Source organism: Tinamus guttatus, unplaced genomic scaffold (genome assembly GCF_059628265.1).
Source record: "Tinamus guttatus ecotype Peru unplaced genomic scaffold, ASM5962826v1 Tinamus_guttatus_pri_ptg000480l, whole genome shotgun sequence".
NCBI classification, from domain to species: Eukaryota; Metazoa; Chordata; class Aves; order Tinamiformes; family Tinamidae; genus Tinamus; species Tinamus guttatus.
This window is the reverse complement of record NW_028289014.1, coordinates 455207-476882: the sequence shown is the minus strand read 5'-3', so window position 1 is coordinate 476882 and position 21676 is coordinate 455207. Positions and strand designations below refer to the sequence as shown.

General features: G+C 45.5%; 4 protein-coding genes across 4 annotated transcripts; 2 read left to right on the top strand and 2 right to left on the bottom strand.

The window, feature by feature from the left end:
- Positions 1–397: 397 nt before the first annotated feature.
- EMC6 (ER membrane protein complex subunit 6) lies at positions 398–779 on the bottom strand. The gene has a single exon (XM_088533123.1). The coding sequence runs from the start codon at positions 732–734 to the stop codon at positions 408–410; it is 327 nt and encodes a 108-aa protein (XP_088389249.1). The 5' UTR covers positions 735–779; the 3' UTR covers positions 398–407.
- Positions 780–1102: 323 nt separating this feature from the next.
- Positions 1103–3249, top strand: TAX1BP3 (Tax1 binding protein 3). The gene is made up of 4 exons (XM_088533081.1): positions 1103–1150; positions 2117–2236; positions 2537–2614; positions 2977–3249. The coding sequence occupies exons 1-4, from the start codon at positions 1112–1114 to the stop codon at positions 3112–3114; spliced, it is 375 nt and encodes a 124-aa protein (XP_088389207.1). The 5' UTR covers positions 1103–1111; the 3' UTR covers positions 3115–3249.
- A 2169-nt stretch (positions 3250–5418) lies between these two features.
- On the bottom strand, positions 5419–12173 carry CTNS (cystinosin, lysosomal cystine transporter). Its single transcript, XM_088533080.1, has 11 exons — positions 12056–12173; positions 11481–11554; positions 10368–10446; positions 9555–9639; positions 9363–9466; positions 8257–8388; positions 7725–7824; positions 7518–7637; positions 6509–6679; positions 5951–6068; positions 5419–5670 (listed from the first exon to the last, which is right to left on the bottom strand). The coding sequence occupies exons 2-11, from the start codon at positions 11542–11544 to the stop codon at positions 5540–5542; spliced, it is 1104 nt and encodes a 367-aa protein (XP_088389206.1). The 5' UTR covers positions 11545–11554; positions 12056–12173; the 3' UTR covers positions 5419–5539.
- A 317-nt stretch (positions 12174–12490) lies between these two features.
- Positions 12491–20387, top strand: SHPK (sedoheptulokinase). Its single transcript, XM_010224981.2, has 7 exons — positions 12491–12712; positions 14121–14262; positions 16340–16523; positions 17368–17520; positions 18630–18805; positions 18938–19138; positions 19982–20387. Exons 1-7 carry the CDS (start codon positions 12548–12550, stop codon positions 20374–20376), a joined length of 1416 nt encoding a protein of 471 aa, XP_010223283.2. The 5' UTR covers positions 12491–12547; the 3' UTR covers positions 20377–20387.
- Positions 20388–21676: the final 1289 nt, after the last annotated feature.

Genomic DNA, 21676 nt, shown 5'->3' with positions numbered 1-21676 from the left:
AGCAACTCCAATATACTTCTGTACCAAAACTTTACGTACACTTAATTACATGCTACTGTGAACTACCCCCTGTGTCTGTGGATTACTGGGGGGTGCCGGGTTGCCGCTTATCATAAGCAGCAGCGAAACTGCCCGTGAAGACGACTGTTCCTTCCAACCCTAAAGCGCAGGGGCTACGAGGTGCCGAGCGAATGGAATCCACGGCCGCAAGCGCAGTGAGAGACGAGAGCAGCACACGCAGCAGTGCGGGGCCGGGCGCAGGCCGCGTTTAATGAGGACGGTGCCACTGGCTCGCTCGCACCCACGCACGGGTCACTGGCGGCAGCACCGCGACGAGCCCCGAGGGAGGCGGCAGCAGCGGCCGGGCGCGGGCCCCGTGCTGGCCAAGGGGCCCTGCGGCCGCCGCCTCAGTACACGTGCACCATGCCGTAGAGGAAGGTCCAGAAGAGGATGTAGGTGAAGAGCCCCCCGACGAGCCCGCCGGTGAAGAGGGGCCGCCGGGACTTGAAGTACTTGTTCCATCGGCGCCCGGCCTTGAGCACGAGCAGCACGGAGAGCAGCACGGAGGCCAGGAAGTAGAAGACGAAGCCGTGCAGGCCGCTGAGGCCCAGGATGCCGGCGGTGGCGCCCGAGAGCGCCGACACCGACGTGCGGCAGTAGTCGAGCACGGCCGCGTTGCCGCGCACCGCCGCCTCGCTGATGAACTGCGGCCCCTCGCGCCTCGCCGCCGCCATGGCCGCCCGCCGCCTCCGGGCGCCGCCGCGCTGCCTCTAGGCGGCCCTGCGGCGGGGACACGCGCGTGGGCGGCGGCTCCCCGGCACCGCGGCTGAGGCGGCGCCGCCGCCGCTCCCGCGCGCCCGCCGCGGCCCCCGCCGGCTCCTACCTCCGCTCCGGGGCGGCGCCGCCCTCGCGCCTCGCGCCCCGCCCGGGACCCCGCGCCGGGCCCGGCCGCGCCGCTCCCGCCGCCCCGACCCGCCGCCCCTAGCGGCGGAAGCTCCCGTCGGGCATCTTGGCGCGCGGGCCGCCGGGAGCAGCGGCGCCGCTTCCGGCGCCCTCGTCAGCGCCGGGCGGGGCGGGCGCGGCGCTTTGTCCGCGCGGCGGCGGGGCCGCCATGTCCTACGTGCCGGGGCAGCCGGTCACCGCCGTGGTGGTGAGACCTGCGCGGGGCCGGGCGCGGGGCCGCGCGGGGCGCCCGGGCCGAGGCGCCGCCCCGGGGAGTGGCTGGGTCCCCCCAGCGCCTTCAGGAGCCGCGGGCGGGAGCCCCCCGCGTCCCCGGAGCTGCTGGAGGAGCCGCTGGTCACTGGGTGTCCAGCGCGAGCCGGGGGCGCTGCGACCTGCGCTCGTTAAAGCGCTGAACGGGGGGTGACGAGGGCGCCGCTCCCGGGGTGCCAGCGCGGGGGACATCCCGGAGCGCGGGGTCCCGGTCCGGTCCCGCCGCCACTCGCGGCTCCGCCGAGCGCGGCCGCAGCCGGGCGGCGCCTCCTGCCTCTGTCCAGCCCGGCGGCTCCGCGGGCACCGCAGTGACCTGCGGAGCTCGGCGGGGGCAGCGTCCTGCAGCCGGCAGGGAACGGAGATACCGACAGGTCGCAAAAAAAATCAAACCGATAATTTATGGAACCTGACAAGAAACGTTCTAGTAAGAGGCGGCTGCTGTTCCTGATGAGGCTGCACAGGAACAGCAGCTGGGACAGACAGTGAGACCCCGAGACAGGGGTGACCCTGGGGAAGGAGCCCCGGCTCCTGCCCTGGGCACCTCCCGCTCGCTCCCAGCGCGGCAGCAATCGCGGCCGGGGCGGCAGCTCCGCTCTAGGGCCGTGCGGGCGCCTTGGGCGGCGCTTCCAGGTGCTTTTCTGTGAGGCAGCTCTGGGGCAGCCCTGGCATCGACACCAGGGCTGCGTCACTGTGCGATGACAGACGTGGCCCGGTGGTCTTACCTGCCAGGGGGTTTGATTCGGGGGTCTTATCCTAACTGAGGCTGCGACACCACCTTTCTAGTAGAGATAAGTGAGGTTTAGAGCATCTCTACGACAGAAATATTTAACTGCCTTGTATGTATCTGGAACAGACTTAAGATTTCTCCAGCAATCGCAGAAATTGTGGTTTCTTTTCTTTTTAGCAAAGAATTGAAATACATAAGCTTCGCCAGGGTGACAACTTGATCCTTGGATTCAGCATCGGAGGCGGCATTGACCAGGACCCCACTCAGAATCCTTTCTCCGAGGATAAGACTGACAAGGTCAGAAGCTCTTTGCTCTTCGTAGCAACTATCTCTGCAAAATGCCGCGCGTGGTCACGGGCTTCTGTCTCCTGTCACCTCTCGTGGCTGCCAGGTTGTGCCAGCGCCATGTGCTCGGCTGCAGACGGACTGCGCTGAAGTTAGCTCCGTGCAACTTCTACTTTCCAGCCTCACAAAAACTTGCTGTTAACTTGAATCCCGTAACACAGTCCTAAGTATTTTTTCATTGCCAGTGGAGTAGCCCTTTGAGGATTTAACGCTTCCATATGTAGTAAACGAGCACTTATTTCTTTTCGCCAGGGTATTTATGTGACGAGGGTGACCGAAGGAGGCCCAGCAGAAGTTGCAGGGCTCCAGATTGGAGACAAGATCATGCAGGTAAACACCAGCCTACGGCAGGTGCAAGCTGAGCACCCGGGCGTGCGCTGCGGAGACGCTGCTGCTGGGGAAAGTGCTGTCCTGGAGGTGCTTTCTGGGGCTGACGCAAGGGTCAGGCCAGGCATCAGTTACCTGCTCTTAGAGAACTACGTAGTGGAAAAAGCAGCCGGCCTCTTGCGAGTCCCTGCATGTGCCTCCCGGTTCTTGTTTCCGCTGGTTGGATTTTGGGAAGAGCTGCTGGGCTGAGATGGCCTGAGGGAACCCAGCAGAGATGGGCAACGTCGCCCCGCGCGCCGGGCCTGCCCTGCTCTGTCCAGACCTGCCCTGTCTGCAACCGCTGAAGCACCTTGTTCTTTCTCCAGGTGAACGGCTGGGACATGACGATGGTCACTCATGACCAAGCCAGGAAGAGGCTGACGAAAAGGAACGAGGAGGTGGTGCGGCTGCTGGTGACCAGGCAGTCCCTGCAGAAGGCAGTGCAGCAGTCCATGATGTCCTAATCGAGCACGAGGTTGGGGAAGGGATGGGGAGGGACATAGACTGGATCTCAAGCAAGGAAGCAACTACTAGACCTGGGCAGGCTGTCTGGAAGGAGGGTATGTTCCTACCTGTGGTAAACACTGTTTTTTTTTTTTTTTTCTTTTTTTTTTTTTTCTTTTTTCTGGTGTCACTGACAGTAGTAAAACTCTAGTCCCCTTAGCAGGGAGCTTCTCTAAAGTCTTCCCTGCAGGTACATGGGAAGACCCTACATAGGCCATGGTTCCAGGAGGACAGAACAAATACTAATTATTTAAGGAAGCAACTACTAATTATTTAAGGAGCCTTAACTTTGACACAGAAGCTTCTTATTTCAAAAGGAAGTGTGGCTCCTACCAAGGAGGGCAAGAGGATTGCTGAGGTCAGGCTTGCAGACACGAGTTGTCCTGTCCTCCTGTGCTAGGAAATTTAAGTGTCCCTCGAGCTGCATGCTGCTGTGGGGGGCAGCACTGTACTAATCTCACGCTGTGCGAGCTAGACAGCGCGCCGACAGGTTTGGGCATTATGGTTTACGGCAAAGATTCCCTGTATAGAGCAACTCATTCAGGCAAGAGACAACCAAGTGATACAGAAGAGTTCAGTTAGTACCTATGAGGTGCACTGAAATCTCCTAGACACTACAATTCATCTTTGCTATCAGTGACACCTGTACTCTCCTTGCTCCTTAGTAATTCGTAACACCAAAGGAATCAAGATTAAAAGGCAGGAGTCAAGGGCAATGGGGGCAGATAAAGAAAATACTGCTGCTGCACTTAGGAAAAGGGCTGCTCCTCTCTGGAGTCTCCCGTTCTTTATACCATTTCTATCAGGCACCAGGCGGTGGGGATGGATTTTGGTTCATGTCTTGTAGAAGACTTTCCTTAAATTCCTGATTTATTGGATGGAAGAGATGAATATGCCAGTAATTTGCGTAAGTGCCTCTTGACCAAATTTAAGCTTCTAGTAAGCTGCTAAGTTGTTGAAATCAAGTACATGCTACAGGATTTAAGATTCTTGCTGCAAAATTAAGTTAATTATCTAGCATCCTCCGTGGCTGGTTAACCAGCTAGCTTTACAGTTATCTGGAAACTGGAGTTCTTAATCCATCTCAGTTGAGTTATACATATCTATACTTTCCTTATGCAGTTTTCAGGTAGGCTGTTGTAAATAGAGCAGGAGGAGATGGCAGACTAACTTATTCAGTACATTACTGCTGTGCCACATAGGTGTATTGTGATTAATGCATCTCAGACTGTTCTGTACACACCAACAGATGCCTATTTACCATTTTTGTATCTATTGAACTATTACAATATTGCTTTTGAATTTTGTATCAATTGATAAATCAGTGGTAATTTTTAAGGCTTTCAAGCTGGAGATATTTTTGTTACTATAAAAGATACACTGCTATTTGTACTGCTTTGTCACTTGATTTTACACACAATAAAACAAAGCTGGATTTCCTGAGCTGTGTCCCTTTGCAGAGTTGAAGGCCTCCAGCTGGGACTTTTTTGTTTTCCTGAGTGGATGTAGGACAATGTCAACGGTAATACTGTACAGTACTTACCTTCCAGAAACTCAAGGCCTGGATCTGTACCAGGAAGAGAGCCCCTGTGTTTCGAATCTTGTGCAGGATCAAAAGCATTAATGTAGGAAATTTGTGCTACTGATTTACATGATCCACTTTGAAATAATTGCTTTGACAATCTTTATTCCTTACCATCCACAGTATAGGACGCCAGACATGTCAATAGAACCAAGCAAAATTGTTTTAAATTAGTGCACTAGATGTACTCGGATACAAAAACTTCTGGTGTGACAGCAACACTGTTGCTGTTTCTTCTCAGGAATATTCCTTTCTTGGAGTTCAGATGTCAATATTTTTAGATTTTTTTTTTTTTAATTGCAGTATCCCTTTCATGTGCCATTATTGTTGTTACCACTCAGGGGGACACTGTGCTACTGTGACCTGCTCTGTGAGGAGGCAGCAGCAGAGATCTGTGGATCTACTTCTTTTGTTGCTACATTAACATTTTAAGTGGTTATTTAAACATGATCTCAGATTTTTGGAAGCCAGAATTCTGGCTCTTTGGAAGTGAAGCACAATCAGAAAAACACAAGTCTGATCTTTCCCTTTCCTGTTGCTAATGGAAGAGGAGCCCCGTATTGCTTCAAGAGCTCAAGCCAAGCTGGATTTGCAGCTTCAACAGGTATAAGAGTTCTTATCCACAAGATAGTGGCTTTGTATCCTTTAAGGCATTTGGCAATCAGCATATGTACACTGTACCAGAAAGGATCAAAGTAAGTAGAGCTCAGATTCGGTATTTCTGGTAGCTGGTTAAGAGACATCTTGGAATTCCCAGCCAAGATGGGGGTCAGTGCAATAGAAAGTTTTTATTTTGGCAGATGTTAGTCACAAGGTTCATACCCTCGTCTTCTATAAAGGCAGTAGTGTTGGATCAGAAAAACAACATCAAAGATGATGGAGAAGACACCCAGGCCAAACTTAGTTGGGTCTCCAAAGATTAGCTTCCACTGGTCTGCCAAACACAGGATTGGAGAATTAGGACAAATCAACCAGACTAACAAGTTACTGTCTTGAATGGCCATGCCATACATAGTAGAACTGTGGATGTTTAACTGGACTGTTTCGATACACCTCAGGACTGATTGCAGTGTGTCACTCAGATAAAGCTAACTAGTAACTGCTTTGCAGTTTCTTTAGGATAAGCTGTCATTTTTAACTTGATGAAACTTTGCAGCAGGATTTCACCTCAAAACTACTACTTAGGCCCCCAGCCATCTCCTTTTCAGCCTTACCGTTGTTGTACGACTGTAGAAACATCTGTAGGAGGCTGAAGCTTCCACCAGTGAAGTCCAGTAATACATTTCCAATGCTCCATCCCTCCGTGCTCTTCCGACGGAAGTTCATGTAGGCCTGGTGTGGAATGAGACGCTGGTCAGGACCTCGTTGCTTGTTTGTGCCTCATGGCACCTCTCAGCACCTAGTGGTCCTGTGAAGCCTTAATTCTGGCTACCTAGTGTGGCATTCCAGTAACTAGGGCAAGTTTTGTACTACTCAGCAAGTGAGATTCAGCTATTCCTTCCTGGTGGAAGGAAAACTCACAGTGGAGACTCCTTCTCTTCATTTTAGAAGTTGATCTACCACCTAGTGCCCTGAGCAATCCCAATAAAAAGTGAGTATTTCTGGGATTAACGTCATAACTCTTGTGAATAACTATGTGGGATCTTCATATTATTTTGAATATCAATAACTAGTCTTTGTTACTGGTCTAGTCTAGTCAGGCTTCAAGAACATGAACTTCATTTAGCGTGACAGTGATACAGCGTAAAAACAGAAAAGTAGCTCAGATTTACCTGTGGAAAATATTTTATCAGTGTGACTGCTAACTTAATGTAAGAGAAGCAAAATAAGAACTGTAGCCATGTCATTTCCTCAGCTGCAGCAAGGAACAATGTTGTGATGGTAAAAATCCATGCGAGTGCCAGTAGTCCAACAACAACTTTGGATACTTTCTGACCTGCTCTCTGAAACAGAAATGCAGATACATTTAAAGCTGTCCACACACCAGTATAGGATATATAATATTCTCAGCACTTCTCTGCCAGAATACAGAAACATCCACTGTTGTGCTAATTAGACTCAGATTACAAGGGAATTGTAAGACTGAATGGAGTGCTACACCACAAGCAGTGCAGTCAAACACACCCTTAAAGCTTTAGGTTTAGCACCGAAAGAAGTACTCCAAGACAGAAATAGTTATCTGTTAGCAACAGTCATCATCTAGAGTGAATTGGCTGTTCAGATCAGAAGCTTTTAGCATGGGAACTAAGTAAATAACCACCTGAGTTTAATGAACCACCTGACTTTAATGACAGAATGGGATGGGAAGCATAAAAGAATCACCGCAGCTGTTTTGGGAGGGGATAGGTTGAAGAAGAAAGCTTGTGGGCTGCAGCACTCTTGAGGACCAGAACCAGGGAAGGCTCAGCATGGTAGGGAAGCAGCAGCAACAACGCATACTGGTATCTGTACTGTGTAGAGCTGTAATCTGTACTGCTGAGAGATCTGTTTGGGAATGTTATGAACCTGGCTGTTTGCCTTAGTTATTTTGAATCCTGAAAGAGGCCACTGTTAAGCTCAGAACACCCATGAGGCTGGAGCTGCTAGGCTTACTGCAGTGACTGCTAGCTCAGGGAAGATTAGGCAGCTGGACTGTGAAGGGTCCCTTCTAGAGAGGCTGAGGAAAGGGCAGTGAAGATGAGTTTTGAGAAGAGAAAGGGTGGACTGGAGCACAGGGTGGTATGAGGTGCCGACAGAGGGAGCTCTGCCAGAGTGACAGGCTGGTTCAGTAGTGAGACCTACCTCGTAGATGCAGCACTGAATTATGATGAGGAGAGTTAGAGCTACCGCGTGGAGGCTGAAGAACACATCGTTGATAGCCACAGGGTTTACTCCATTGGGATAACTGAGTAAGAATTCCTCCTAAATGTAAGAGAAGCCAAAAGCAGTCAAATACCGTAGCTTCCTCTGCAAGTAATTCCCCCTCGCCTAAATATTAATCATGCTTACCTTAATTAAGGGAATCCAGAAGAGTCCAACATTAAATACGCTGTATGCTATGAAGCCAGTAAGGTTTAAGGCAATGAAGTCAAAGCTCAATCCCACAACACTAGAGAGAAAAACAAGTTGTAGGAAAAATATGAATCAGAGCATTGCAGCCAGTTTCAGGGAGGATTTTTCATTAGGATGTGACAATATATTGACAATTTTTCATGTAAGCCAAAGCATAGATGTTCATAGATGTTAATCTTTCTATTTATGATAGTCACTTAGTTTAGGGAGAGATGCTCTAATGATAACACTACAGGGAGCTGTCTGATAAGTAGCTAACATGATAGGTAATCTTTGAAGTGGACACCACAACTGGCTGGGTCAGATGATGTAAAACATGGCAACAAAGGCAAGGGAGATATCTCCTCTATTACAGATTAGTATTGGATGCCAAAGCTTAGGAGCAGGTATTTTTAGGATGCTCTTAGTTTCCTCTGACCTGCTTACCTAGTGCTCAAGTAACTTTGAAACACACCTTAAGTCTCTTTACCTTTTCCGTCGCCAGTTCTCAAAGAGTTGAGGATAGAAGGAGATAGACCAGGCAAGGAAATAGATCCAACCAATCACCTCATCCGCGTATTTCACTATGATGCTGCGAATCACTTGAAATTGAATCCTAGGCCTGAAGAATAATGTATACAAAATTAGTCAATTTGCCTGTTCACGCAGCATATCATCAGGATGCTTTTCACTTACAGAGAAAAGTGATTCAAAGGAATTGGAGACAAGGCAGTAAATATCCCAGGTTGGGTTGAATTGAGGTTTCTCCTTTTTCCTTTAATATTTTTGTTATAATTGAGATTTCTGCCATGACTAGCTTCAACCTTCATCCCTTTTTTTTCTTGTCTGACCCTTCTCTTTCCATTTTACCATCATACAAATCTTCCAAAAGGTCATCTTGTGCCTGTTGTTTCCATTCTCCATAACAAACCTCTTAGCATGTGGTCTGTTAAGCAACGGCTGAGTTTCACTTTTCATGCTCTGCCAGCAAAGCCTCATGATCATGCCTGTGCCCTTGAATGTTTCATGAATGTGGTTACCTCTGCATTTCTTGCAAGTTTTAAAAGCAGAAGTAAAATAAGGAAGTAAGACAAGAATGTGAAGTTGTATACTGCCATGTGGGCAACAGGGAAAATACAGTCTAGTTATCTCCATGTTGCTGGACTTTTTTTCTATTACAGAGAACAGTAGCATCCGTGGGCCCCTATAACTTAAAAATTTAGAACTTTCTCTGGAGTAGTAATAGTCTAAAGCAACAGCAGTATCTCAGTGGACATCTACAGCTAAATGCTTTGTGGATCAGGAAAGGTGATGCGTAATTTTGAGACTCTTGGAAGGGGTTATTAAATCAGACTAAGGAGCCATGAGAATTCACAGTCATTTGGTAACAAAATCTAAGATGCCTAGACTACCACTCTGCTTCCGCACACTGTGTTTATTGGAGTACTTTGAAGACTGCTGGAAGGTCGCTACATCTTCTTGACTATATACCACCCTGTCTTGTTAACTATTTGACTATAAAAAGACAGAATAGTCACCTTAAGGGTAGGGAGCAGTAAGATAGTAAGCAGAGATTAAAAAAAAAAAAATTCTCACTCAGTTACGTTGGAATTACTGGTATGAAGATACACTGTAACTTGCCCAACATCATCTGCTTTTACTTGAAAGTCTACCTCAGTGAGACCTGCAGGCAGTTTAATCTGCAAGGTAAAATGGAGGAAAGAGGAGAGTTTCACCATACCAACAGCAGGCTTTTGCATAAGATCAGAAGTCTGTTACATTACTTACTTCATTAGGTAGTTCAACAATGGTTCTGTGTTTTGATGAGTATGTAATATTAAGTGTTATTGACAGTGTCTCATTTAATGGAGCCCTGCAAAAGCAAAAAAGCCATGTTAGGCTGGGTCCTGAATACAGTGACTTTCCTTCCAGCCTATTGGGAAATATCTGCCAATTCCTCAGAGCCATGGCAAACTTAATGGACAGTCCATGCACAGCAATAACTGCCTACTCAAAGGAACACCAACATCAAAGTATTTTAGCAATGTCCTACTCCTTCTGAATACTCGGTTAGAACTAGACAGTTATAGGACCCCATTTTACTACCTCCTTCTCTTCATTTCACTTCCCTCTGCCACCTAAGTGGCAGAACAAAGCCAAACCAGCAAGGAAGTAATAAGCACTATGACAGGATTTGAGGGAGAAGATAGGCAGAGACGATGGAAGGATGCTCTGCACAGCTTCTGTAGCTGGCACTTGTCCAGAATGTTTAATTGTACTGCTGTACATAGTGTATCATAAGATGTAAATGCTTGTACTTGTTCATGAACCAGATTAGTGTTTCTTTGCAAAAAAAAAATAAGAGCTCTAAACTCCTGCAGTGATATTTAGCCATTTTCCTTCCTGACACAGGATACTGTTAGAACTGCTCTCCACACAAGGCTGTGTGAGAGGTTTCTGCACCACTTTGGTCCAAATTGGTTTTAAAGTGATATAATGGTCTGGAAGTGGCTGGCTGCACATAACTGAGATTCACTTTGCATACCTGTCCTCAAGTTTCTCCCCTGTACCAAAGAAGCGAAATTGCATTTGTGATTTTACCTCAGAGATACAGTGATGTTTGTTGAACTTCCATTTTCTAATGAAACCACTTCAGGGACAGACAATACAATGGCTCCATCTGGGAAAAACAAAACAACCTCCCATCAATTATTATGAATGACAAATGCTCCTTCTGAAGAATTACCGTTTCCTTTTGTATAGGAAGATTGCATCAAATGCTGTCTGCACTGTCAGTCTAATAAAAACAGTACACATACAGCAAAAAAGGGCTGCAAGTTGTTTCAAGGGAAACTAAGCAATTTAAGAGGAACTAAATAACTGTCACTTGAACAAGTCATAAGGAAGCAATTTAAATATTTGAAGTGCAACAAAAGTTCATGCCAATAGAAGTTACATGCTATCTTAAACTCAAGCTAATTGTTTCTTGCTGTGATCCTAGTAATTTGAGTCATAATGCCCAAAGTTCGGTTTAAAATTGCCCCTTGAGCCAAAATTTAAACCAAGTATCCATATGTTCGAGTGAACATGCATTTACTATCCTAATGTTTCAGGATTCTCAAGCACTTTTCTCTGAAATGTTTTAATATGTCATGTGACAGCAGTTATGGGTTTGTATGTCAGCAGTTATGGGTTTGTATGTTTAGAGGACAAAAGTGATAGCAGAAAGAAAGCAGTATTCACATGTCTGATCTTAATAATGGGCTGTCCTGGGCATTTATTTTCCAACACAGCTTCTTTAATTGGCACCCATTTTGCCTCCTGAACTACAAAGTTCAAAACAGCTAGAACTGAAATCATGGTCTGGAAATATTCGTGGGCTGGGTACAGTGAGCTGTTAGCCTTAGGGCAATGGTGAGTAGTCCCTCTGGTGTGTCAGGATCCTCACGTAAAAGTTGGAGCACCTTCTTGTACCTTCTGAAAGTTGATATATTTAGAAAGAATTGAGAAACTTTGTTTAGGTAAGAGTGAACTGCGAGAGCCACTATTGCAAGAAGTTGTATAGGTATTATCTGCATCAGAAGCAGTGATGCACATCTTTGTCCTTGCCCTATAAAGCAGAATGGTCATCTCCAGCATGTGCTGCACAGCTCCAGCACGGCTCTTCCACCTCTTACCAGCCACGAGCTGGTGCTACCCCGAGCAAAGACTCACCGCCAGGCCCCAGCGGCGTGAGCGAGAGGCACAGCAGCGGCAGGAGCAGGCATCTCACCCCCATCCCGGCAGAGCTGCGGGAGAAGGAGAGGTTGGAGAGAGGGCAAAGCTTTGCTGGGGCTCCATGGGTCGCAATATCCTCTCAGAGGCAGCACTTGCCAAACGGCTCCTGGGGGCCCCCAGTCCCCTGGAGGGACCCTCGACTACCTCCCTTGCCTCCCACTTCGCCGGACGCCGGCGTTTTGGCCCCCTCCTCTGCCCAGGCCCCCGGGGACGTCTCTTCTCCTCACAGTTCGCCTCACAGAGCTGCCGCGCCGCGACGCCCGCCGCCTCAGGGCGCGGGGACCTCCCCTCACCTCAGCGACGCCCTTCGCGCGCGGGACTACAAGTCTCAGCAGCCCCCGCGCCCCCGACAGCCCCCGCCCGCCTAAGGCGACGCGCGCGGGGCACGCTGGGAGTTGTAGTTCCCCGCCGCCCTGCACTCGGGCGACGCCGCGGAGCGGCTGCCTCCCGCGCTGTAAGGGGAATGGAGCGGGGCTGCCGCCCCGGACGAGCGCCTGAGGAAAGGCACCTACCTCCTCCTAACGCCGCGGCTCCGTCCCGCGCACCTCCGGCTCTTCCCTTTTCTGCTCCTCACGTGAGGCGGCTGCCCATCAACTCCCCGCCTAACGCCCCTGGGCCAGCGCAGTGCCTGGGCGGCCGCTCTCGGCGGCCATCTTGGGTGTGGCGGGGCCGTGAGGCGGCGGCGGGACCGTGAGGCGGGAGCGCGGGCGGGGAAGGGGCTGCCTGTGGCTTCGCCTTCGTGCTGCGCTGCCCCTTGAAGACACCCGGGTTCCCGAGGAGGGAAGAGCGGCTCGCCTCACTCAAGATGGAGGGGGAGCGTCCATGGCACTGTTGAGGGGAGGCTCCTCTTCCCTGAGAGCCACGGGTCCAGAGGGCAGAGTCCAGGCTGCTCACCCAGTGCCTCCGCTCCCCGCGAGCCACTGGGGCAGGCGCTGCGTGTTCCTTAGCTCCCGGGGGTGTCTCTGGGGCAGGGAAGGTGAAAGCTGCCCCTCGTTGTCGTGGCCATGGCGGGCAGCGGGCCCGGTGCCGCCTGTGTGCTGGGCATAGACCTGGGCACCACGTCCGTTAAGGCTGCCCTGGTTGTAGGGGGAGAGCAGGGACCTGTGGTGGCCGAGAGCTGCTCCAGGGAGACACAGGCGCAAACGGGCAGCCCGGGCGCAGGACCACAGGTAAGGGCTGGCAGGGGGCATCGCGGGTCGCCCTCGGGCAGTGGCCTTGCCAAATCATGCTGCTCTGCTGTGATGCTTTTAGTGCCCTTCCTTGGGTTGCTTTGTACCTGGAATGAGGGAAAAGGTTGTTTGGTATCAAAAATAGAATTTAAACCTGTTTACTGTTCAAGAAAGCCAAGAAAAGCCTATTTTAAGAGAGATCGAGGTGTTTGCAAGTCGCTAAAGTGGTCAGGTCAAACCAAAACAGTACAATGAGTTTGTTAGGTATCATCAGGAACTCTCCCCCTTGTTTCAAACACAGGCGGCTGCTGGGAGTGTTCCCAAAGTGGCAAAGCAGGGAGAACCAATTCTGCAGACTTTCTGCTGGAAAAGCGTGCCTCTTCTTCCATGGTCAGTTCAGAGATGTCATAAGACAATCTGAAACTATTCTCCCATGAACCAGCACTACATATTTGAAACAACAGGAAACAACAACCAGTTGCCTCCTGGAAGGGTATTTTGAACTTAAGTGTGAGATGGGATCATAAGTGGCAATGACTGATTGAAATACCCAGGAATATGTATTCCTGTTAGAGGACTTCAGATCTACCGTATCGGTCATGTTAATAAATCACAAATAATAAAAAACATATATATTGTAATTCCTCCAGTTTAGTACTGTAGAGGTCCAAGGCCTCTTGCCTGAGCAGAAATATTTAAACACCTTCCCTACAGTTATGCTTATGCAGTCAAAGTTATATAAATTTATATAACAGTTCATATCTATGTATAGGCTATCTTTAAACGTCTTTGCTTATAATCTTCTGTCACATAGTAATTGGAATTTTGAAAAGCATAGAAGTTGCAATACAGCTTCCACTGTGACATGAGCTGGGTGATTTACCAAGTAGATCAGGGTAGATTTAAGAACAGAATATCCATAAATGAAGTGTCAGCCTGTTCAGAATCAAAGTTAATATTGGAGGGGCCTTAGGAAGGTGTGAGAGTGTGTTCAAAACAGAACCTCTTCACAAGGTAATCCTATTTCTGAGAAAAAGAAGAATGATAAAAAATAATTTAATAGAGGCATCTAATGAGTAGGAAGCGTGTTAATATGAACATGTGAAGGGGACAGATTTTTATAAGGAATTATTTTGAGAGTGATAACTTAGAAATTATTTGGCCTTCAGTGTAAGGTGCTGTTATATCAGTCTCAACTTGCTAGTATTGTTTTTGCAGGGATTGTGGGTTTTTTGTTTGTTTGTTTGTTTGTTTTTGCATTATTCCTGTCTATTTAAGAGTGAATATTATTCTAATGTATGATATTAAACTAAATTAATTATGTTGTTCACTTCTGACTAGAGTAGGCTTATTTAATCGAGCGAGTAAATCCCAATGACTTTATTTGGTATATTCTTTATAATTGCAGGGCATGGAGCAGAATGTCAGAAAGATAATAAGAGCACTGAATGAATGCCTTGCTGCTCTACCCCAGCAACAACTTCAAAGAGTCAGACACATTGGTATTTCAGGACAAATGCATGGGATTGTGTTTTGGAAAAGAGATCAAGGTAACATCAATTCTTTGGCATTCTTATTTCAAATATTTTGATGCAAAAAATAATTTTTAGCACTGATATGATCTGCAGGAAATTACTGCATGTTCACTTTGGCCTTCCGTAAGACAGAGTCATTATCAAATCTTGTTCTGCAGGGATTTTGCTTTAATTTCTGGAATGTCAGCTGCTCACTACAGTTAACCATGTTGTTTACATAGACTAGCTAAGGGATTTAGTCTTATGAGATCCCTGTAGAGTCAGCACAGCCATTAATATGAAGGGGAAGTTGCATATTTGTAGCTTGACAATTGTTTGTCCATCGTATGCAGAAGGAGAAAGACTGAAGTCTGGTAAAAGATGATTTCTGTGTTTTCAAATTGTGTGCGTGTTTTTTTTTTCTTTCTGATTAATCATAGACTCTCGTGTTGCATTGATCTTATTGCTTATATTTCTGTGAGTAGAACAGGATTATGGTCATGATTCTAGGTACACGGGTGCTTGTAGAATGAAAGGCCAAGATCTCAGAAATGAAATCACCCACCATGAGTGGGTGATTTGAGCATACTCAAATAATCCTTATGACAGGGAGGATATTTGAAGAGCAGGGCTTGATTGCCAGCTGTGGGAGCCAGGTACAGCTTCTCTTCTTGGCTAGGCTGATATGAAGTCTAGGGTGTTTGTTTCAGATTTCAGAATCTGGTTCCTTGTCTTCATTCTCTTTATGATGCGAATGTCTGAGCAGTTTATACAAATATTATAATAATAGTAGAAAGTATTAAAATAATGTTAGGAAGAAGCTACACAAATTAAGCAAAGATTTATTATAAAACATGGAACAGATTTCCCGAGAGCACTGGTCATTGCGTGTCTTAGGTTGTTAGGCTCTTAATAGCTTTAAGAAACAGTATGCTGCTCATTACTGACTATAATTTTACCTTAACTACTAAAATCATTATGAAAAAATATTCCTAAAGGCAGATGGGCTGAAGGAGCTGTTGTTTGCTTTCCAGCTGTCCCAAGGGCTGTCTAGCAAAGCCTCGTGAGTTGATGATGGACATAGATTCTTTTATGATTTTGCTTAATATTTTATTTCCTAAAGCCACATGTCACTTTTCAATTCTTGCATTCAATAAAGGGAAGAGTTTGTTTGCTCAAATTTGCTTTGAGTAGACTAAGTGAATCCATGCACTTTGGGACACAAATTAGATGTTTTAATAGCATCCTTCAGAGTTAGATTTATGGTTAATAGTATTTCTTAGAATCCATTTAAAACTAGAAAAACAAACCAATTGGAAATTCAGTTCAAACAGACTTGATAGAACGGAGAACCAGGGGGACAGAAAAAGATATGTATTGGCTTTGCGTGTTTCATATTGTACTACCCAGTTTTCATGGCTGTTTATTAGTGCGTGAGTATGACTTCAAATCCCTGTACCCAGTTCAGAAAAGACTCTTTGTGCATGTTTGTAAGTAAGTAAAACAGCCTGGGGCCTCTTCTTGTGCCTTATGAAAGGTCAAGTGCCACAGTCCAGCTTGCATCTGTATAATAAAAGTCTACCCCATTCCCCAGCCAAAAGGAAAAAAAGAAGCCTCAGTCACAGAATCAGGTTTTCTTTTTCTTTGACTCAAATATGGAAATAACTACATGTTATCCACTGCATGCAGTTCTACTACTACAACTCTCTCTAGGTCATGATGTGACAGATCCTAATTAAGGTTTGTATCCAAGAGATGTCATAGCACGTCATTACCTCCCTTAGCCAAACTGCAATTTTTTGATGGGTTACTTGGAATTTAAGTTGTATCATTAGTATCTCAAGGTGCCTTTTGACAATAGGAGTGCTAATAGAGATGGAAGACTTTGAATAATGTTCTCTGTTTTAGGAAAGGATTACGACATTATTTAGGACTGAAAAAGCATGACTAATTCCTTTGATTGCAATCTCTCCTGGCTTTTTTTTTTTTCTTCTTTCTGTTCTTTTTCCGATTTATTGCACAATCATCTGAGTATCCAGAAATGCAAAGTGCTGGGCATGCTGAGGCCGTACTTCGGGAAATCACTGGACTTTTTGGGCACTCTGTGTTTTAGGTTGTAAATGGACAGAGAGTGAAACTGGCCCAACCTTTGAGCCCGAGGAGGTCAGTAATCTGGTCACTTGGCAAGACGGCCGCTGCAGCCCTGACTTCCTCTCTTCTCTTCCTCAGCCACAGTCACATATCAGCTTGGCTAAAGGATTTGGATGTGCCACAGTCTTCTGGTATTTAAAAAACAGGTACATTTTTCTCCAAAAGCCTTTTTCTATCAGGCTGTTTCATTGGCAGTTTCTCATGTTGACCTACGTGACAGTTAGTATTTCTGTAGCAGGTTACTGCCACTGCAGGCTCAGTTGCTGCATTTCTCTGTAATCGTAGTATTAATTAAATAGTCAAAGAATATTTAAAATACCAGAATAGAATATATGCAACAAAATATACAAGAGATCCTGACCTCATTACAATAGTACAGCTCTCTTAATACAAAGAAAATCCTCTGCCCATATAGTAACAGAAGCCTTAAAGAATCAGAAAAATTCTAACCACTCTGCTGCTCAAAGGAGATCTGGTGACACAGTCTGAACACTATGATTTTGCCTTTTGCAGATTGTCTGTCAAAAGTCCAAACATGACTAAGACAGTAACAGAATTGCTTTGGCTGCTGCTACCAGATGCTAAAAGAAACAGTCCCTAAATTAATTCCAGTTTCTTCCTTCCTTCAACCCTGAGCTCCTTATGAGGTAGAATTGATGATCTGCTTTGTTGTGTGATGTTTGCAGAGGATGTAATTTTTCACTCCTGATTTGGCATTGCACTTCAGGACTTGCTCTTCAGTGATTTCAGACAATTTCATCTCTAGTACATTAGGTTTCTCAAAGAGCTGATTTTTCCTCAGCAATGAGTCTAGCTGCTTTTATAAGTTGGGGAAAACTTAGTTTCTTTCCAAGTGTGTTCAACAAACGTGTAGAATGTGGCCAGATCTTGCACATATTTGAAGTTTCTTGTAGCACTGGAAGTTTCTTGCTGCCTCATGCCTTGAAGCGCCCTTCATTGGTTTTTGGTTAATAATGTTTCGTTCAAAAGTCCAGATTTTCTGAAGTCTTATGATGCAGCTGGCACTATCCATGACTATGTGGTTGCCATGTTGTGTGACCTGAAGAAGCCACTGATGTCTGACCAGAATGCTGCCAGCTGGGGATATTTTAATTCCAGAAGCAAAAGCTGGAATACTGACATGTAAGTGCTAAAATCATTCAATACATTCTGTATGTGGATTGCACTGGGCAATATAGACATCTCTTTGGGCCCTAAATATACAAGTGCTACAGACTAGAAAGTGATTGGAACTCACTCTTAATCAGTCAGAATGTGTCCCATACAGGAGTGTTGGGGGTTTGATCTGGCTTGTAGGGGACATAATACTTAAATTGTGTAAAAACTGGCACTTAGTTTAGAAGCAGTCAAAACAGCAGAGCCGAGAGGGTCGTCAGTAAGACCTTGTATAAAAAGATGTTCCTTTCTGATGGGATGGGTGGACAGGTGCCTGCTGCAGCTCCTGCATTACCTGTGTGCTGGTAGAAGAAGGCTATTAATTCTTTCTGCTGAGCTTTTTTGTAGCCACTAAGTTTGACTTGCCAAATTATCAAAAAGTTACTAGGCTACAGGAGGTCTTAAGGGAAATTAGAGGGGTTCGTTGTATTTTTTTTAATGATTTGCTCTTTCAGGGGGGACGTTATACAATTCAGGGCTTAGGTTAGGCCAGGACTCCCAAGATGAAAAGATCTGCTCATGAGGTAACTACTTTTTAATGCCTTGAAAGAATGTCAGATGTTTGCATCTGACTTGCTGATCTTTCTGCTGACCTGCAACAACTCTGGTGTTGTAGGTGTCAGCGTAGTGTATCTTGAAGTTTGTTTAAGAAGTTTGTTGGACTTAAATATTTGTGATTTGATTTTGAACCACTAACTATTTTCATAACAACGCTAAATTCTTTGGCACCTGAAAGCTGACTTTTTTTTAGTCTGTTTTTGTGATTGTCTCTTAACTCTGGAACTGCCTGTGTTTACGATAGCATTAGATACTAACTGGCCATGCTGTTCTATAATCTCATTTAACCAAATTATATATAAAGTTAATGAATTTATTCTTTGGGAGTGTTCTAGTCCACCCAGCCAGTAGAACTGGAATGCTGCTCTAGCCTGAGGTAAAATTTTCTAAATAGGTGAAAACATCTATAAATCCAGCAACCACAAATACCAGGTTGACCTATGACTTCAAAGAGGTCCTTGTAGTCATGTTGCATGTTCCTTTACTGCTTTCTTGCAATTATATTGTTTTGATTGCAGCTTGAAAAAGTCCAGCTTTCCTGTTCACTTGCTTCCAGAGGTGCGAGACCCTGGTAATATTGCAGGCAGAACAATCTATGCCTGGCATGGAATACCCAAGGGAGCAGAAGTTGGAATTGCCCTGGGAGATTTTCAGTGCTCTGTTTATTCTTGTCTGACTGAGAAGACTGATGCAGGTATGATTGTGTAGCTGATAGACTGTGCTTGAGACCTTCGTTTTTATTTGTATCTGTCTGTGTAATATTTACCCACTGTCCTTCTTCAGGGTTACCAGGTAAAACACTGATTTTTTTTCTTTTATGTTCTAGTTCTCAATATTGGCACCTCAGCTCAGCTGACCATTTCTATGCCCCCGGGATTCCAGCCTCCAGAGACACCTGAGCCTTCCTCAGCTGTTACTTATTATCCCTACTTCAGTGGTAACTACTTGGCAGTGGCAGCATCACTCAACGGCGGCAATGTGCTAGCCATGTTTGTGGACATGGTGGCCCAGTGGATAGCAGAGCTGGGTAAGTTATTTCAAAATAGTTAAAGCTTAAAATTAAGGTTGAACAGCAAGGCACTAGGGTAATTAACGCAAAAGAACGTGCCAAGAGCTGTTTTGTCCTGCTCTGTTTGGAACAAGGATAACTCTTTGCTCACGCTTCCTAGATCTCCAGAAATTCCTTTTCAAGCTCATGCACATACTGGGACAGACATGCCTGGACCCTACAATTGCATCGTCTCTAGGCTTTTCTTTTGTGTCAGAATAGGAGAATGTTTCAGATGGAAGGGTCAACAAATTTGAAGGCAGCTGTTAATTTTCCATGGTTGCAGACACAGAAAACAATTCTGTTATTGTCTTTTGCTGCAGATTTTCAGAACTCTAAATACCTAGTGGATTTAGACTTGTGTAATAATCCCTGTGTGCATTGAGTGTGGTCTTTACCATCTCTTTTTTTTTTTTTCATTTTTTTATTGGCTGCTACAGTGCAGCAGTTAATTCTTATATCTTGTTTCAGCGAATCTTTAAAGGAAACTCTGCACTTAGCTTCAGTGACTGGGTTGCACGTAAAATCTGCCATTAGTGCCTTTAGTGATGTGTTTCTGTGTAACTTCACACTGTGTAGGTGAAGAAAGATAGCTATATTATCAAAAATGACAGTTTCTGAAATAATAATAAAAAAGTAGTATCAGTCTCTTGAGTGATAGGAAGAGGGTTCAGAGTCCTAGAAAAGCAGTTAACTTTGATGCAGAGAAAAACAGATACACAATATTTTACTGAGCAAGTGAATCAGTGTCTATTTTAAGCTTGCATGTTTAAGCTGTAGTAGACCCCTTCAAATTAGTAACATAGTATATCCCTTTTGCAGGCCTTGAGATTCAGGAGACTACGATCTATTCCAAGATAATCAAAGCAGCCTTGACCCAAAACAACAGCAAACTCTCAATCCACCCAACAGTATTTGGAGAGAGGCACATGCCTGAGCAGTTGGCTTCGGTGACTAATATCTCTGTCTCTGATGTCTCTCTGGGTCACGTAACAAGAGCTCTGTGCCGTGGGATCATTGAAAATCTTAATTCCATGCTGCCCTCTGAGTGCCTGATGGAGATGGGTGTGAGGAGGATTTTGGGAACTGGGAGTGCCCTTGCCAGGAATGAGGTGCTAAGACAGGAAGCAGAAAGGATTTTCCTCTTCCCTGTGGTTTACGGGAAGGATGTTGATGCTGCTGTAGGGGCTGCCATGGTGATGTTCCACAGAAAATAAAGTCATTGTTCGGAATGGCCTGACATGTACTTTCTTTTTCTTTTTTTTCCCTGTGGATATACAGTGTTTCTTTTCTCTTCCTAACTCCTTCTGGAGTGTTCAACGTACCATCTCACTTACCACAGCAAAAAAAGCTTGTATTTAACACTTGTTTCTGCTTCTGGATGTACACAGGGACCTCCGTTTTCTTGCTCTGTCATTCTCATTTGTGAAATGAGAAATAATTATCACATTAAATTTGACTGAGCGACTGGGAAAGATCCATTAAATTTCTGCGTGAGATGATAATTTCATGCTAGGCTCTTTTTTCCTAGTACAAAATATGTTTAGAAGAGCTAAGAGAGATGAGTAGCTTTCTGTAACTTAGTCTGATCCTTTCATTAGAAGCATTTTGTGCTTAAAAGCTGTCTCATTGTACACACATGCATAGGTAGCAGTCTGGGCCCTCAAGCTTGTTTGAGGGGTTTGGTGACACTTGCACAGAATGAATGACATTTTTTACATGTTGCAAGTTGTCCCCATAAAAGGCGAAATACAGCCTTAGCTTGCACGTCAACAAAATGATCTAAATAAAATATGGAGACTTTTTGTCTCTGTGGTCATCCAGGTTCCTTGCAGTGGATTCAGGTCAGTATGACTAGGTCAGTACCATGACTGGAGACACCTGAAATGCAGGGCTTATACCCTAATGCAGAATACTTTCACAGGGTGTGAGGGAGGTAACTATTTTCCTTATTTGGCAGTATATAATTATTTTATGTTTGGTTTTGGGTGGTAGAGAGGATCAGGGTTTCTCTGGAACTATCGGAGTTTGTGAGGAACAGGAGGTGGCCAACTCAGGAAGTTTTATGAAGCCAAATCAATCTTCTTCTCTTCAAACTGTGGTTTTACTTTTCAGCCCAATCGCAATTAGCATTTCTGAGAGATGGTCCACAGAAATGATTTGCTCTTGAAATACACCAGAATTCTTGGGCATTGTATTTGATTTGAAGGTGTTTTTGCCCTTCGTTCAGGTATTATGTTATGTAAATGAGCTTTAACATGGCAGGTACCGAGCTAGACTCTGAGCAGTTTTTAGTTTTGAGTATTGATCATGATTTCCCTTAAAAAAATCTCTCTCTTATTTCCTGTGCTATGTTCTTAAAATTGATTTCTCAGCCTACTCTTTATTTTAATGTAAAAACATTCACACTTTGTCAGTCTAAAAGAGTAAGAAAGATAGTTTCATGTCATCTGGATAGAATTCTGTTACTTAGATCTATTTCAACTGAAATATGGATGTGTATTTTGCACAGTAACA

Coding starts and splice junctions, on each gene's coding strand:
- EMC6 (XM_088533123.1), bottom strand. CDS start 734: ATGGCGGCGGCGAGGCGCGAGGGGCCGCAGTTCATCAGCGAGGCGGCG.
- TAX1BP3 (XM_088533081.1), top strand. CDS start 1,112: ATGTCCTACGTGCCGGGGCAGCCGGTCACCGCCGTGGTG. Junction 2,237..2,536: donor CCGAGGATAAGACTGACAAG/GTCAGAAGCTCT, acceptor TCTTTTCGCCAG/GGTATTTATGTGACGAGGGT. Junction 2,615..2,976: donor TTGGAGACAAGATCATGCAG/GTAAACACCAGC, acceptor TTCTTTCTCCAG/GTGAACGGCTGGGACATGAC.
- CTNS (XM_088533080.1), bottom strand. CDS start 11,544: ATGGGGGTGAGATGCCTGCTCCTGCCGCTGCTGTGCCTCTCGCTCACG. Junction 8,389..9,362: donor AGTAATTCCAACGTAACTGA/GTGAGAATTTTT, acceptor ATTATTCTTCAG/GCCTAGGATTCAATTTCAAG. Junction 6,069..6,508: donor TGATAAAATATTTTCCACAG/GTAAATCTGAGC, acceptor ATTCCACACCAG/GCCTACATGAACTTCCGTCG.
- SHPK (XM_010224981.2), top strand. CDS start 12,548: ATGGCGGGCAGCGGGCCCGGTGCCGCCTGTGTGCTGGGCATAGACCTG. Junction 17,521..18,629: donor AAAAGCTGGAATACTGACAT/GTAAGTGCTAAA, acceptor TTTTGATTGCAG/CTTGAAAAAGTCCAGCTTTC. Junction 19,139..19,981: donor CCAGTGGATAGCAGAGCTGG/GTAAGTTATTTC, acceptor TCCCTTTTGCAG/GCCTTGAGATTCAGGAGACT.